At 46.6% G+C, this 17,661-nt stretch overlaps 1 protein-coding gene across 6 annotated transcripts in view; it reads left to right on the top strand.

Moving 5' to 3' along the window:
- Positions 1 to 15,899, top strand: part of GRIA3 (glutamate ionotropic receptor AMPA type subunit 3) — a 142,179-nt gene extending 126,280 nt beyond the window's left edge. For 3 of the 6 annotated variants that reach the window (XM_090149994.1, XM_090149995.1, XM_090149997.1), the window contains 3 exons: positions 12,708 to 12,822; positions 14,836 to 15,083; positions 15,488 to 15,899. In XM_090149994.1, the coding sequence (XP_090006120.1) occupies positions 12,708 to 12,822; positions 14,836 to 15,081 (361 nt within the window). In that variant the 3' untranslated portion in view covers positions 15,082 to 15,083; positions 15,488 to 15,899. Of the gene's footprint in view, positions 1 to 297; positions 413 to 12,707; positions 12,823 to 14,835; positions 15,084 to 15,487 lie in introns of those variants that run through there. The other 3 variants (XM_090149996.1, XM_031602747.2, XR_016470933.1) reach the window with 2 other exon arrangements.
- Positions 15,900 to 17,661: the final 1,762 nt, after the last annotated feature.

A 17,661-nucleotide genomic window follows, 5' to 3' on the forward strand; every position in this document is an offset into this window, starting at 1 on the left:
TGGTAAAAGCCGAGTTAACCTGCCATACGTGACGAATGTTAACTGCATGATGTGGTGTTCTTGTTACTTTTTTTCTCAAAGACGATTTCCCCATCCCGCACACTTCAGTTTTGAGCAAATGTTATCCTCCATGCCACCTTCCAATATTTAACCCTGTATTTGCTGTACAAACATTTTTATAGCTCCACATTCTGTGAAATTTTAGCCAATTTGTCCTCTTGTGCTCCTTTTTTTATACGTTACGATTTCCTAAGCATTTGTGCATTTTTCTTACAAGTTATGTTTTATCGTTTCAAGAAATGCTGTTAACCTGGCAGTATTAAAACTGAATGAGCAAGGCCTCTTGGACAAATTGAAAAACAAATGGTGGTACGACAAAGGAGAGTGCGGCAGCGGGGGAGGTGACTCCAAGGTCAGCCTCAATGTCACCACAATCGGGTACCTTAGTGGAGAGTAATCGGCAAGGCTGTTATTATGCTCGCCAAGGAAAAAAACGCTGATCAAAACCATCCGAATCATTGCGATGGGGGAAAAAAAAAAAAAAAGCCATTCACTTGCCCAGTAGCTCTTGTAAAGAAACAGCGATGTTTAATGGTGGCAGCAGTTTTTGGTCAAGCCTGCAAACCTCACTGAACTAACAGATAGCAAGCCTTGTGCTGGTGGGACCAAACCACAGCCAGCCGCTGCGTCCAGCCCTAAGCACAGAGCTTCACTCCTCTGAGACACAGGTTGGCTTAGACTTACTTACTTCTGAGAGACCTTGTCCACTGGGGATGGCTCCCTTCCCCCATGCTCTGCTGGGGCTGGTCCCCAGCATGGGGCTCTCTGCAGACATAGGCTGCTGTGCTAGGCAGCCTGGTCTCAGAGCTGAGCTGCTTCCCATGCTGTAGGGGGGCTGCTGGCCCAGCATGGGGTCACAAGGTAAGGGCTCAGCAGTGACCACAGCAGTGGCAGTAGCTAGAGTGGGCTGGGTATTATTGGTCATCTTAGTGCTGGAATTACCAAGGAATTTAATTTCAGTTTTGTTGCTTTACTGAAAACTCAAGCAATGATGGGAATCATCCATTAGTGGCAAGATAATACCAATAACAGCAAAACATATAAGGAACTAGAGCTTGCAAGAGATGTTGTTTGCAGCAGTGAAGGGCGTTGAAATGATGCACTGAAGTGGAAATTAATCTTAAGGAAAGGTTTGGGTAGTTTTGCTCACAGTCACCTGTGTATGACGGTGACCAGCCTTCTGCACACAGGAGCACTGCACTTGTGTTTGCTGTGCTTTTAAAATATGGATTAAAATCCTAGCTTCAGAGGCATCAGTGTGACACGTTCATGTGCTGAAGCCTCCTCCTGTGCCAGGCAGCCTTGCCCGAGCCACACTCCCTGAGATGCTCAGAGGAGATCCTGTACTGAAGGAGCTAACTGGTGTTGCCAGCTGGACCCTGCCGTCCTTAAGCTGGGAAAGAGAAGCAATAGCTAGAATGAGTTGGATGTTGTTAGTCACCTTGAGTACAGGAATTACCAGGATATTTACTTTCAAATACAGTTTTATATAGAAAAAGAATTGAGATTAATTTTTATAGTGGCTAGTGATAGTAAAATCAGTTCCTTAAGGAGCAATAACTTGTGTTCTCCCTTACAAAAATGCTTCAGCTTTGGTTCAAAGATCAACAATAACAGTATTTTCAGTAAATCACGGTTTTGGACAATTGCTGCAAATTACTGCTGCATTGCATTAATATGAGTTGCATGCAGCTAGCTACCTAGGGAGTTACTCAGCTCCTCATGTCTGGTATAGCAAAAGCCACTGTGTAGTAGTAAAAGGAAGGAAAAGGTCTTGCATCCAGGCTTGTTCAATGCCTGCGTTTGCAGTGCAGAGCTCTCACATGAGCTCAGTGGCTCATCCTTCATGCAATGTTTTTATATAATGGTAGACTTGCTGGTATATTAAATGTTTAATATTCTCCTGGGATCCAGAACTGAGTTTTCTAATACTGCCTCCATGGAAGCAAACCTTTCGTATGAAGCAGCATCAATGTACTCCATTGCTTTGAGTTCATTGAATTAAAATCAGGCAACTAATGCTTGCAGCCCTGAGGAAGTTGGAGAGGATTTCAAAAATGATCATAATTAGAGCAGGGTCATTCTTCTATTCTTGCCTGTGCTGAAGAACCTTTTAAAAGAGCAGTGCCATCCATTAGCAAGCTCTGGCCTTGCTCAGTGGATGCTGAGAGATACACCAGGACAGAGGAGCAAACATGATGGGCAGTCAGGGAAAGGTGACTTGTCATTTCTGGAGATGTAGTAAATCAAAAAGGGCTTTTTTAACAATAAAAAGGCTTTTCCTTCAAGGCAGCATTCTGCGGGCATTTAATCCTGCAGGCTCAGGTTGCACAGCACTTGGACAGGTGGACAGACAGACAGACAGATGCCTTCCTGGCACCGCAGGTGCCAGGCATCCTCATCCATGCCAGCCCCAGGCTGATCCCCTCCCCTCTGTCCTCCCACCAGAGCCTGGCTTGCCCTCATGCTCTCATCCCATCTACACAGCTAATTCTCTGTACCAACGTGGCTTTATTAATAGGGGACCCCATGGGAGTCACTTCGGAGCTGTTCTTTTTTCCCTTTTCCCTTGGAGGAGGAGATACTGAAGGAGACTGAATGAAAGAGGCAATACCTGGGAGAACTGAGTGAATGACGGAGGTGATACCTGGGGATGATTGAATGGCAGCACCTGCTGAGTCGCTGCTCAGGGCAGGCTGTGGGTGGCCACTGGAGGTGACCACATGGGGCTCATTGCTTGCTTGGGGCAGCTTTCTCTACTGGCAAAGCTAACAGAGCCCCTCTCTCAGCTTAGCCACTAGAGACCTGGGTTTGGGGAGCAGCTGCCTGAGCAAGCCATTGACCCTGCCTGCCTCCAGTATGGTCTTGAGCTCTAGCTCGTGCTGACAGCCGGAGTAAGTATGTATTTGTTTGCCTGTGCCAGTGCCCATTGCCATCCCCTGGAGTTCCCTCCCATGTGCATCCTCCCTGTGGTGCAGCATACAAGTGCTATACACTGTGCTGCAGGATTCTGAGCTGTAATTGTGAGTTTACCTCTTGTTACCGCATGTTCCTGGCCACTGGAAAATTACCCAGTGACTCCAAGTATCAACAGGATTTTGAGTCCTATGGTGGGAATCAGAGAAGGAGCTAAATGGCCTTTCTGGAAGTGTTTAAATCTTCTCTATGACAAGTGCATGGTGGGCACTGCACTGCCCTGCAGTGTCCTGGCTGCTGGGGCTGCCCTGGGAGGGGCTTTCACAGTCAGTGCTGGGCTCCCTCTGTGCACAGTGGGTGTTTTTAATGCACGTTAACACATGTGGGGTGGCTGACTTACCTGGTGCAGGCATGCTGTACCTGCATCAACGTTTGTTCACTTTGCTGTCTTAAATGAGCATGAATTTAGGCTCATCCATTGGATTTATGGCAAAATTACACCGTATTCTCAACCTGTTATGCATGTCAGCTGTGTTCACAGTTGCAAGAGGACACAGAATAGCAGTTCTAAAACAAATGTATTCCAGGAAATATGTTACAACATATTACCAGTTTGGAAACTAATTATTTTGTTTATTATACAATCCTATCATCTCATAGCTCAGTGATGGCTGAATAGGAATTTAACGAGAAATAGACGAAACAGGATGTAGGCACAGCAGCAGGATGAGTGACTTAAGGGAAACTAATTATTCAGTTGCATAGGAACAATTTTCTGCTAAGATTAATTTCTATAGTTCTGCAGTTGAGACATTTCTTGTATTCTCATACTTTCATGGTAATGCTGAATGACAACCAGCACGGAAGGAAATTGTCTGAACGTAGCGTTTTACCAGCTTCACATGCCAAGAGTCCTTCCTAATTATTTGACTTAATTTCTTTAATGTATTCTTTTTTAGGCTGATATCTCTTTTGGAGTGCATCTGTGAAACGGTACTTGATGCAACACTGCTTCATTTTTTGGTCATTCCCTTTTAATCAGGAGATTACTTTTGCAGAGAGCTAGTTGAGTCCTGCCCTCAGAGCCTCACGCTGTAAAGCACTGCATTTCCCAGCCCTTCTGAGACGAGAGCGGGGCCATTAGCAGATGGGATTTGTTCCCCCATTTCTCGCCGCTGTTTTGCTTTGATACATTTGCAGCACAGCAGTTAGCATTTGTGGCATCATTTTTTAAGTGGCATATTTTTAGAAGAAATCTGCTAAGCATCATTTTAGATGATACCTGACATCTAAAGAGCACCACTGCCAAACGTGCGGTGCTTTATAGCGAACATTTGGGTTAATGGTGATCTTAAAAAGATGCAGCACAATTTATTTGAGCAATTTGTTGGAAATTACATTCAGCAGCGTGAATTTACTTGCCACCCATTCTGTAGGCCTGGGTTATGATCTGGAAAAAGATGGAATGGCTGGTGAGAGCCAGCGGTGGTGGCACGGAGATCATTCCCACTCAGAGCTGGGAAAGTAATGTGAAATTATTGCATTGTGCAACTGAGTGACAAAGCAAAGTAGTACTTTAATAAGATAATAATGCTTTTGGATGAAGATATCAAAATGCGTGCTTAATTGACAGCCATTATTTTATGGCGTATTAGGAAGCAAAACTGTATGTTTCATATCAACAATGAAGTCTTAGTGCTTTAAGAGTTCATTGGAGCATCTCATTTTGAGCATTGCCAAGAAGGGCAGGGAGCCTGCCTTGTTTGCAGAAACTTCTGTGCTGCTGTGGAGCTCATGGAAGATGTTTTACTGGGACAGATACTAGGATAGTCAGGATGAGGACCGAGGGCAAGCAGGCTGCCCAGGCTGGAAGGAGCTGTTGGGCTCAGGGCTGGCATCAGAAGATTGGGAACCTTTTGTTTTGTTTGTGTAACCTGTAGCAAAGCTGCTGTGGGGATTTGCTTTGCTGCCTTGACAAGGAAGTGCGCTTGTGCAGCGCTGACTGCGGTGGAGCAACCACACATTCTGCTTCACAGCCACAAGAATCCTCAGCAAAAGGCTTGTGAGTCATGCATTTGTTTTGATAATACCTGTGGTGCTTAAGAGTTGTTTTCCATGAATTTCTTGCATGAGTCATTTATCCTGCATTGCAAGCGTCAGTGTGGGGAGAACTGAGGCAGGGCTCATTGGGCCTGGAGAAGTGAAAGGAGAAAGCAGCAGCTCCAAGTGGAGCTCCTAGGGCAGGAGCAGGGCTTGTGCTCTGAATGCCTGCATTCAGCTCTGCACTCGATTCTTTCCTCACCAATGGTAATGACTGTCACATAAAATACATAGGGAAAAATAAATGCCTCTCTTCTTCTTCAAAGTAACTCTAACCTTCCAGCACTGAGCTCGCATGGAGGCAGGCACTCTGCGCACGCCAGCACTGTATCCATGCTTTGCACACCTCTGGTTCATGCCAGCAACACGGCTGTCCCACGGTGCCTGCGTGCCTTCGGACCGAGCTGCAGGACCTGCAGCAGGAGCTGCAGAAGAAGTCATCCCAGGAGAAAAGTAGTTCATAGAAGACGGGGGAAAAAGTGGCTATGTCTAGAGGCATGAGAAGGAAAAGGTGAGGGGGTACCCTGCGCAAGGTAAGTCGAGTCTCTTGCTCATATCCCTTCAGGCTAGGAAGGATGCAGGTAATGTCAGGAAGGCCCCATGTTGCTGTGTCAGATGTTGTTGGCTGTAGCATAGCATGAAGGCCCCACCATCAAGCTGCTCCAGCCTAGTAGCAGTGCTGCCCACGCTCTCCCCACGGCTGTGTCTCAAGTCTCAGGCACTGCTACAAATGAACTGCAGTGACTTGTTACGGCTTGCATTTCCTAATCCAATATGCACGTATTATTGCATTAGCACTTGGCACTTCTATTAAATTATGATCCTGTTAGTACAGAGTTTAATTTATTTGAGCTGCGTTTATGAAACATATAAATATACTTTCCTAGAGACAGTTGCTGCTGCCAAACACAGGAGCGTACAGTCTGCAGAGCAGAGGAAGCTGCAGGTTCAGGTGACGTCTGGCTCTGTGCAGGTGTGTTCAGCACGGGTGTAGGTGGTGTGATGATGGCACCCTACAGCCACACTCGTCTTCCACGTTGCAGCAAATACAGCACCATCCAAAACCTGGTTTTAAAATGAACGTCTAATGCCTGCACGGAAAACCCCACAGGTTCCATGAGGATGCAATACGTGCTCCATTGTGCCCATAAAAATAGTAAACAAGATCTCTCAAATTGACCAAAAGAACACTTTTTATGGAAAATCATAGGAATGAAGACCAGAGCGAACATCTGTTAATGCAGCTACTAAATACTCAGCAGGAACTGTGGAAAACCATCCCCTGGGAAATCATTTGTGTAGCTTTCATACGGCCACTGCGCAGCCTGCAAGCTCTCCTTACAGGCAGCTGCTGTCTGAGCAGAGGGAAGGGCCACAGATGCCCTCTGCATCGAAGCAGTCCTCGCAGGCTGCTGTGCCACATCAAAACGGCAGCACGAGGCACTGCCTGCACACGCCTTCTGGCTCTGATGAAACTGCTTTGCGTCCTAATTCATTCCATGACACCTTTCAATGCTGAGAGGCGGAAAGCAGGCAAACAGTGCTGTGCCCTCCCTGACGTCTCAAGGCAGCGACAGCCACTGGGGACACCATTCTCCCGCCCCATCAGCAAGGGAACCACATCTGGTTGTGCCTCTGAGAGCAAGAGTGAGAAAAAAGCCTTCTGCTGGAGGATTTAACGCTGTGACTGATGCCTCTGACACAATGCCAGCCGTCAGCGTGCGGCGTATTTCTTAGGTGGCTGGGGATGTATGGGGCTTGAGGTGCCTACTTTTTTATCTTCTGGTTTTGAAGGCTCTTTGTCTTTTCAAACAAGACAGCTTCCTCTTCTGTCCTGTCCTCTGCCCAGCCATAAAACATTTCAGTCCCTAAGATGTTGTGAACTGTGTGAAGGAATGTTGGAGGTCTGAAGTGGTGGCAGAGTACAACCCAGTGCTTGTTTCTTAAAAAAAAAAATAACAAAGACATGCCTGGTGCTTTCTTAATGAATAGTCAGTGCTCAGTGTGAAATACAGAAGATCACTTTTTGAGGCAAAACATAAATAGGAATAGTGAATGACTATGTTTTCAGGGCTTTGCTCATGCCCGTTTCGAGTGCCCTGCAACTGTGGGCTTTAAACATGCACAGAGAGTTTTAATACCAAGTCCATTTCCAGCCTAAATCTTCCCCATCCCTTACGTGTGGATGCAGAGCAAAACATTAAACTGTGGCATGGAGATGCTGCTAAATTGGTAAATTATGACAGACCGTATCTTGAGAGAGAGCTGTTCTAGGAAAGAGCAGAAAGCTTGGGCAATGCATTCACCCTCCGGTTTCCTACCTAGTCAGAAATTATTTCAGTAATAAGATTTGACAAAAAGTCCTTTCAATAGTTACAGATCAGGCTAGGATTTATAGAGCTTGGGGGGATAAAGTGCCTTATTTGATTTAGACGGGTCTTTAACCTCGAGCAATGCCCTCTAGAGAACAGTGCTGGATTTGGTGTCTCTTCCTGGATTCTTTCTGTCTTTCTATTTTAATGATGTTAGTGAGATTTGTGTGGTGCACTGTCAGGTTGAGAGGAGTGCTGGGGTTGACGCCTGCCTCCGCCGGTGCCCCTCGCCCAGCTCGGTGTCTGGGTGCTGGTGATGTCAGCAACTCCAGCAGTGCTTCAGCCAGTGAGGACAGCTGCAGCCAGAAGAAACAAGCAGAATTTGTGCTGCAGGTGTCGGAACGTTCTAAATATGTCAGATTCCTAAATTAAAGGGATTAAGAAAGAAAGAACACAGATTAAAAGCAAAACCAGTTGAACGAGCACTTTACAATGTGCTCATGGAGACCTGGTGCAATATTGGGCTTTCTCCTCCTTCATATCACTGAGATTTGCGTGGGAGGTGAAGGCCCCTCAAGAAAGCTGCATTTTGTGTTGCTCAGCAAGGCATTAGCACCGAGTGGGGATGTCATTCTTCATTAATCTTGCTGTCTTCAGAGGGACAGATTTGCCAGAAACCTCCTGTGGCTTTTTGTTGCTCAGATCCCACACACTGGCCATAAAAAATGGCCTCACCAGATACATTACACCGGATTTACAGCTGGTCTGCGCCCATACAGTGTAATGCAGCTGTGGCCCAGGGGTGCCCTTGGCTGTGACACTGCCTACCCTGAAGCACCCCACATGGCCAGGGCCAGGGTATGTGAGAACACAAACAGCTTGTTTGTAAATGCTGCATCCCTAATGTGCATGCGTGCTTCCACAGGACTTCTCCACTCAGAGTTTGTTGGCGTCTGGAAAGGGAAATAAAAGGACCTCCTGTGGACTATTCAGAATTTCATGCTGTGAGAGATGTGGTACTGAGTGCACTGGGAACTGCATCTTCAGGCACTCATCCAGTCTTGTTTTCATTGGACAGGCTCCAGCCGGCCTTGTGCACCATGCATTTGAAGCCATCCACCTGGGGAGGAGGATCTCCATTGCCACTGGCCCCAGATTTCCCATCCTCAGCACAGCACAGCCCGTGTTCAGCCTTGGAAGTAGATGCAAACATCCCTTTGGGTGGCCCTGGGGACACAGCAGCTCCCAAGCTGCCCACTGGGGCGCCATATGAACAGGCTGGGCCTGGTGGCCCTGCTGCAGCTCAGCCCCTGCTGCCATGGGCCCCAGCTGAGCTACAGGCAAGAAAAGGATGCTCTCCAAACCAGAGGAGCTCTCACTGGTGATGTTGTTCTGCTCTCCCTTCAGCTTGTGTGTCAGTGCTTCACCCTCTGCTCCCAAAAATGCTACTTTTGGACTCTCAAGATGCTGCAAGCAACAGTGCTGAGACAACACTGTGTACCCTGCACACAGATAATCTATAAAACATCAGAAGATGGCTGGAAGTGGGTGAAGGAACAACTGCAGACTGAAGTCTGTAAAAGCTGGGTGGTGAGAGCCCAGTGCCGCGGACGCTCAGTGCGGCCCTGATGGAGTCCTGCCAGGAGCCTCTCAGTGTTGGCTTCTTTGTGGTGCTCTTTTCTGAGCAATTGCATCTAAAAATCCTAGATTAATTATGAGCAATGTTTCATCTGGTTTGAAGGGAGCAGTGTGCTGTCTGCAGCGTTCATTTGCTGTCCTTGGCAATGATCATTTTTGGGTATAACATTTATATTACATCAATTAGAGCATAGAATGGGATATGAATTATCCAAAGCTGTTCCAATCACCACTTAAATCTTTATTGATTGCAAGTAATAAACATAACTGCAGTGTTGCAGAGAGTTTATGCCACGCAAGCACCAGTTACCCACAGCTGGTGAGCATCTGGGGTTAGTGGGTGAGGTGTTTCAGTCACATCTGAGTTGTGCTCTTGAAGCACCCTGGCCAGGGGTCCCTCCTGCTGTGATGCGTGAAGGCCTAGCCAGGCACTGGGCCATCAGTATGTCCTGCCCCTTCTTCCTGCAAAATGACACTTTCCTGGCAAGGCTGGCAATGGAGATGCTCTTCTCATAAATTAAAAGCACCTTTTTCCAAGAACCAGCTCAGCCTCAGTGGTTGTTCAGCAGCGCACTGGCACATCACTGCAGTGGGCAGGAATGGGAAGCTGAGCGATGGAAGTGCCAGCCTGGTGGTGTTGGCAGCCGTCAGAGGGGCTTCACTGCCACGTGCTCCTGCAGCATGCAGAGTGACGACACTGCATAACATCTGGTGCTGAGCATCTGCTTTCTATAGGTGAAGGTAAAGCCACAGAAGTGGACATAAAAGGTCGTTAATCAAATTAAAAGCCTGTTATGATTTATAATTTGTGAAGTGCATGAGTTTTACCTGCTAACATTTGAGTCTGATAAAGAACTGTTTCTTTGGTAATTCATTTGCTTTTCTTCAACTTCAAACTCATTCTGGCCAGAAAGAAAAGATCTCTATGCCACAGCCCTTCTTAACAGAGTAAAAATGACTGCAGCTAAGCTGAAACTTGGTACTGAGGCACTGCAGCAAGAGCTGGGCAAGTCCCTTAGACAGGGAGATAATGTCATGAAGAGAAGGAAAAAGAGAGAGAAGATGAGTTCTGTCTCAAAGCATTTGCCACATCCATGCAATGGAAAAATAATCAGATAGCAAAGCAGAAACGCAGTAGAAGCTCTGCAATTTGCACATAGCAACTCTTTCTTCTGAGGAATTATCATACCTGTAAGCATGGGGAACATACCCAGGCTGCAAGCCATGCTGTGTCTGTGCCAGGAGGGGGCAAGGAGGTGCCGCAGCAATTCTGACATTTAGAGGGGAAGTAGCCAGGATTTTGAAACAGAACCAGAAGCCCAAGGGACTCAGACCAAGGGGGTGGTTTCAATGAGTGAAAGTACAGTGCCTTTCATAAATCACACCATCAGCACTGTCCTGTGCCCTGGGCAGACAGAAGCAGGATTTGGGGCTGGCATCCCAAGCCAGGAGGGGCTGAAATGTGCAGAAAGTATCCGGGGGGTCTGAGCCTCTCACAGCTGACGGAAGAGCCAGTGGGTACCTTGGTGGTTCCTGGCCCGTGGGGACAGACCAGCACCTCTTGTCTTCTGGCTGTAAGGGGTGGGCGCTCACACCAACACCTGCATGACCAGGAGCAGGGAAACCAAACTGCTGATAGATCAGTAAAAACTCTCTCTGTCCCAGGTGTAAAATAGTGTTTGCAGCAGACTCTTAGAAAAAGCGAAGGCTGTGAGAACATTAGGCACCAATCTCCTTAATGGCAAGACTCCCTTAAATACATCAACGTAGCAAATGGCTTAATTTGCCAGCGGGGCACTGTTGTTCAGCATTGGGCTACTGGTACCATTCCTCTTGACTCAAGACTTCTAGTCCTACATAGACATCAGCAACCAAACTCTCAGTGGCATCTGGGAAAGCCCAGCAACCCCGACCTCGCATGGTTACACTGAGCTCAGCCAAATCTGGTTGTGAAAAAACCACACAATCAAACAAGAGTCTTCTGTTGCGGTGAGGAAGAAAACCAGAGCAAGTCTGTGTCCTGACTACTGTCTCACACCAAGGGAGTGCTGCTGGCCTGATCCCACTCACTACAGCTCTCTTCGCTGGCATACAGAGCTCAGAGAACTTGAGATCTCAACCCCTGAAAACTTCACTTTCATAAAAGCAGCCAAACTAATCAGCAGCTGGAATCTGGAAATCACACGGGGAAGATGAAAAGGAATCCCATCATAAATTAAAAGCAGAGGAAAGGCAGCCGAATCCACCAGGGAAAGGGCTAAGGACCTCACAGAGCATCCCATACAGCCCCAGAACAGTGACCTAATTAAAGAAGCAGCTAGAAAGCACATCATCATCCCAGGGAAAAGATGAAGAAATGTCTTTTGAGAGAGACCCAGAAACAGTGCAGGGGACCCCTGTGCCACCTGTGTTGTGCCCAAGGGTGTCGGTGGCTTGGATGTAGCCTTCCTCATGCAAATTGTGCCAGGACAAGCTATGAAAAGTCACCTTCCTGTGGCAAGCACAGAAAAACCCTCCCGTACCTTCAGTACCGGGCAAAAGCCTGAATCTGCCCCCAGATCCCAACCCTTTCCAGCACATGTGGAGGGCTCTTGGTACAGCTGGGTGCCCACCGTCCTGCACACTCCGTGCTGGAGCCAGGGGAGCCACACAACCACCTGGGGCCATGACCAGCAAAGGCAAATTCCCCTCTGTTTGGTTAAGATAATTTTAGTTTACTTTATATATATGTATGTATATACTTTTTAGCAGTTGCGGGTGCACAATTAACTGCGGTCTTGGCTTTAAGAAAAATAATAAAGCGCCCTAATTAGCATGTTAAGCCTTCTCATTTCCCAATACTGTATAATGTTGTGAAAGCTAATTTATAATGTATTGGATGTTATGCAAATTCTCTGTTGTTCCGTAAGGGGTTTATAAAGGCATGCAAATTAAAAATAGTGTTTGGAATGGGACTGGGGGGAGGGGGAAATTTGCACAGTAAAATATGCAGAGGAGCGAGAAAGGTGTTTATAGCCTTCTCCCCATTGTTTGTGTATTCTCAGCCGCACAATGCTTTTCGGAGCAGGGAGATGCACTGCATAAAATCTCTCCAAATTGGATCATTCTTAAATGAAATCTCGAATGAAAGAGCTGTCCTCCAGGCGCTGAGCCACCCGCTCACTGCTGGGGCTGGCAGCACGAGGTGATGCTGCCTGGGGTCGCTGGGACCAGCGGTCCCCGCACAATGGCACGGTGTCAACAAGGATAAAAGCTGACGGCCCGGTGTGGGCACGTGAACCCAGCCTTCCCTCAGCCACAAAGGTGTTTGGAGCAGGTCTGCGTGGGCTTGCTGGGCTTGCTGTCTGTTAGTGCCACTGAGGTGCCGCTGGACCGGGCCCACCACAGAGCCACAGAGCTACTGCCAGTGCTGGGGCTGGGCAACGGGGCAATTGGGCTCGCTTTGTTTCTCCTACCCTCATTTAACAGTGAGTGCCGATTACTCAAAGCGATATGGGCAGGACCTGGTAATATAGCGTTGCTGTAGCATTAACTTAAGGGGATGATCCAGTTGCCTGCAGTGTAAATACTTTGTGGCCAGGAACCCTGCTTTATCGCTTTGTATAGTTTTAAAGTAGTTTAAAGCTTGAATAACATAAAATAACATAATATAATGTTATTTATGTTATTTCCCACGTGAAGAACTCCTGTAAACCTTGCAGTATTGAAACTCAGTGAACAAGGCATCTTAGACAAGCTGAAAAACAAATGGTGGTACGATAAGGGTGAATGTGGAGCCAAGGACTCCGGAAGTAAGGTCAGTCGCTGAAGGTCTTTTCGTACTGATTAGCAATCACATTTTGACCCACTGTTTGTGTATACAGAGAATGACTTTCAAAAGTTGCTATTTGCATTTCGAAGGTTGAAAGAAAAGAATAGAAAAAAATTGTTAAGTCTCCGAAAATGACCGCAATTTTTCTTACATGCAGTAACAGACTTTAGTTGTAAGTATGTTTTGCTATTTAGTATTTTGCTGCAAAGACATGGAAGGAGAATCCCCCAAAGCGCTCGGAGCTGCCTCCCTCATTTGAATTTGCAAGTTTCCTCTCAGTCAGTGTGTTTTATTCAGGCCAGCATCTTTTTCCTTATTATTATTTACAGTTTGATTGAACGCCTACATTTTGTTTCAAAATTGTAAGATATATCCCACAGAGGTCTGTCTGCAAAACAGTCACATGCTTGCAAAGCGTGGATGAGTTCAGGACAGACCCCTGGTGAGGAAGAAGCAGCTTTCCTGCCCTATTGCCCTCCTCAGTTCAAAATGTGTTTAGCTGAATTTTGGAGCTGTTTTTGGCGACTGTCTGCCATTCCCATTCCACTTGGACCCGTTTTGCTGCTGCACAGCTGCTGCCAGCTGCGTGCCCAGCCCCATGGGGACACCACATGGGCAGGTCCGGCTGCATCAGCCATGCTGGGTTTACAGCAAACACTCATGTGAGCCATTCAGTTTAAGCCATATTAGGATTTCATTGTTGTTTTTTTTTTTTTAAAGCCTGTATAACCACTGAGGATAACAACACTGGAGTGAAAGAGGCTTTCAAAGACACCTCTAAAGGTTGTCCTACTGACATCAGCACTTGGGCCCTTGGAAGCACTCACTGTAACTGTTCCCTCCCAAAAATGCTCCCAATTTGGAGGCCCCTCCCCATGTCAGGCTCTATTCAGCATTCCAACCGAGCCAGCAAGGCACTGCCCTGCTTTCAGCTGGGCTGGGGGCTGCTTGGGGTACAGCCCTGGAGCTGTTCTGAGAGATGAAGGGAATCTGAGCAGAGGCCCTGCAGCAATTGGCAAGAGGCAGAAATGAGTGATATTTCAGATCTCAATGCAGGCTGTTTGCTAAAATGCACCTGTCTATCTAAACTGCCTGTTTAAATACAAGACAGACACATACAAGGTACATGCTCCTTTATTCTGAGTACATAGAAGGTTGGATGCCCCTGGAGATAGCCACACACTGAGGTCTGTCTGGAAACACCTGGGCTTACTGTGCCTTTCAGTTCAGGCATGAACCAGCAGCATCTCCCATGTGCAGCAGCAAAAGGGTTGTATTCTTGCTTAATCTCATTCAAAATGCTGTTTTTTAAAATGAAAGCCTTCTCCCCGCCCCTTCATCTGCCGTGTCCTGAAGGGATGCAAATCTCAGGCAGCATATTTTGTGCTGTAGTAATGATTTCTGCTCCCTGCAGGTGTCTTAGCATAGGGCTCTCCTGACCTTAGCCCAGCTGACCATCTTCCTAGGGTTGTTTGTTGGTTTTTTTTTTTAAACTGTTGGAAAAGAAGGTAGAAAAGTTTAGCAGTATCTATCTCACTAGTTATATCTACATTCACCAAAGCCAGGCATCTAGTTGCTTGGGTTTTTCTGTTTACTTTCATAATGCAAGAACCTGCTACTTTAAGTAGCCCTGGGCTGTCCACTAGAGCTTCCCAAAGGTGCCCTGGCCTCCAGCTTTGCCCTGGGGCGATGAAGGCCTGGGGAAGCCAATGGCAAAAATCCCATTGACTTCCACATGGCCGAGGTTTTGCTTGGCAACCGGCGCAGGACAGAGCAGCTCCTGCTGCCATCCCTGTCCCGCGGGGCCAGCGGCACCAGTAGGGTCACACAGTGTGACCACAGCGGGTAAGGCTGTTGGGTTGTGGGGTGGGGGGGATTTGGACTTGATTGCAATGTTTGTACCGTGTGTGGTTGTTGTTAGGACTGAGTACAAAATAACCTGCTTTCTGTCTGCCTTTTTCTCACAGCAGAACTAACGGTGTGGTTCGTTTCTCTTAGGACAAGACCAGTGCTCTGAGCCTGAGCAATGTGGCCGGGGTTTTCTATATTCTTGTCGGAGGCCTCGGGCTCGCCATGATGGTGGCTTTAATCGAGTTTTGTTACAAGTCTCGGGCAGAGTCCAAGCGAATGAAACTCACCAAGAACACCCAAAACTTTAAGCCTGCTCCCACCACCAATACCCAGAATTACGCTACGTACAGAGAAGGCTACAACGTGTATGGCACAGAAAGCGTGAAAATCTAGGGGTACGAGTAAGGTCTAGTCAACTAGAAATCCTCTTCTTTAACTTCTGTGTGTTCTTCTAACTTCCGTGGGGATTTAAGTGAGCCTTTCCCTGCACAGGAGCAGGCTGCTCTGGGGGCTCCAGGCTGCAGCAAGGATACATCTCCCCAGCAATCTGTGGCTCGCTCAGCTCACATCTTTTGTTGAGAAACAGCTGCACGGGCACCCAGGGAGAATTGTCCCAGGGGTGGGAATGCCCCAGGCACACAGCGCTGCGTGTGCTGCCTGCAGGGAAGCAGGACAGGGGCTTCCCCCCCTCTGGGCACTGACAGAGCTCCATGCTGCCTCCTTCCCCGTGCAGGTTGGTTCCTTGCTCTCTCATGAGGTCTTCTCAGAGGAAAAAAATGAAGTCTTGTTTTTGTTGCAGATCCTCGCTCTGACAGCGTGCAGGAGGAGAAGCAGCAGAGAATGTGGCTACTTCATGGATTCGGACCACCTGAGCCAGTCGCACTCTAGCCGAGGTGTCAGGTATGACACGCATTGATGATGGTGCAATGAACTTTTAATAGGAAAAACTGATTTTTTTCCTTCAGTGCCTTATGGAAGACTCTGAGACTCACAACAATGCAAACCATCACTGAAATATTCTTGCTTTGCTTGAAAAAAAAAGAAAAAGAAAAGAAGAAAAGTAAAGAGAAGAAAAGAAAGGAAAAGAAAAAGGAAAGGAAAAAGAAAAGGAAAAAAGGAAAGGAAAGGAAAGGAAAGGAAAGGAAAGGAAAGGAAAGGAAAGGAAAGGAAAGGAAAGGAAAGGAAAGGAAAGGAAAGGAAAGGAAAGGAAAGGAAAGGAAAGGAAAGGAAAGGAAAGGAAAGGAAAGGAAAGGAAAGGAAAGGAAAGGAAAGGAAAGGAAAGGAAAAAAGAAAAAGAAAGAAGAAGAAAAGAAAAGAAAAGAAAAGAAAAGAAAAGAAAAGAAAAGAAAAGAAAAGAAAAGAAAAGAAAAGAAAAGAAAAGAAAAGAAAAGAAAAGAAAAGAAAAGAAAAGAAAAGAAAAGAAAGGAAAAGAGAAAAGAGGAAAAGAGGAAAAGGAAATGAAAGAAAGTGAAGAAAAAGCAAAGGAAAGGACTGCTAACAAGATCTTAGTATTGAAAAAAAAAATCTTGTAAAAAAATCAGTGCAACAAAAGCCATTCTTTGATACCACTGCACAGAAACTGAACTCGAGTCCCGAGCGCACGCGGCCGCGGTGCGGTGCTGGCAGCTGTGGGCACGCGGCTCCGACAGCATCGCACCCAGCCTGGCCCCAGCACAGCACCCCGGGACCAAGCGCCGGTGGTTCTGAGCCGCTCTCAGCTGTCGGAGCTATTCTGTATATCAGTGAGGAACACCTGAAGAAAAGAAAATGTGCATTAAATACAGCTAAGGTCACTGACTGTGAATCTGTAAATCCAAGAGAAAGCAATCTGTGGAACTGCATGTCCTGCTTCCAGACCAGTAAATTCATTTCCTTGACAAGGTAGCTAAGTGCAGGCAGAAATATTGTATTCCTTTGTTTTTCTATCATCGGGCATACCTACAGGTGCTTTATTAAAACAATATTGGGTGGCTTTAAACAAAACGAAACAAAAAGCGACGTGCTGTTTAGGTTCAGACCATATATCTCTTTTCTTGCTGTGCATCCGCATTTTAATTCAATGTTGAATATCAAGCAACGAAGCAAGAGAAGCGCAGGTTAGTTTTTCCCAGGCCTGCTTCTGCCTCGCACCGGGTTCCTCCCAGCTAGCAGTGTGCTCAGCTAAATGCTTCTCGACAACAGTTTCAAACCGGAGCAGGGAACGGCCCCCCGAGCAGCCCCGCCATGCTGGGAGATGGCACAGCCCTGCCCCAGCAACCCGCAGCCTCCGCCTGGGAAACCGCGCAACATCACCTTCAAACGAAGCAACAACAAGAAAAATAATTGAAAAAAAATAAGAACAAAAAGGTGAAATATGTTGTCAGTCACGCCGGAAGCGTGCGGTGAGATATCTGCGTACTAATTACCTCTAATACGACAAGGCGTATTTTCTGTAGTTTACTATAGAATTTTGTTTCGTCGGTAACATACGGCGCAAAGAAGCTCATTTAAACCAGTCTGACCCGTAGGCGTTTAGTTTGCTGATGATAGATTCGAACTTTTAATAGGATTTAAACAACATCAAACACAAAGAAAAGGACTGTATGGGCAAAGTCTCAAAAAAAAAAAAAAAAAAAAAACGTATTTCCAACCAAATGTAATATAACGACCATTTTAAAGGCTCATAGGAGAATAATTTATCGTTCCAGTTTTTAACAGGCGATTAAACAACAAAGTCGTGGTTTTGGTTTGGGTTCTTTTTGTCATGAAACTGTGATTTTTTTCACCTTCTGATCACGATCCGCTCCGGGTGAGGGCGGGCTGGAGAGGTGCGGTCCTCCGTTGGGTTCAAACCAGGAGTTTTTCTTAAAAGCTGTATAAAAATGTATGTTTATCAAATCCATTTTTACCGAGTGGAGGCTTCACACCAGTGAAGGGAGTTTGGGAAACGGTTCGATATTTTTTAAACTTGCATGTAAAGCTAAAACAAAACGT

This window comes from Phasianus colchicus, chromosome 14 (assembly GCF_987193195.1).
Source record: "Phasianus colchicus chromosome 14, bPhaCol1.hap1.1, whole genome shotgun sequence".
Classification (NCBI taxonomy): domain Eukaryota; kingdom Metazoa; phylum Chordata; class Aves; order Galliformes; family Phasianidae; genus Phasianus; species Phasianus colchicus.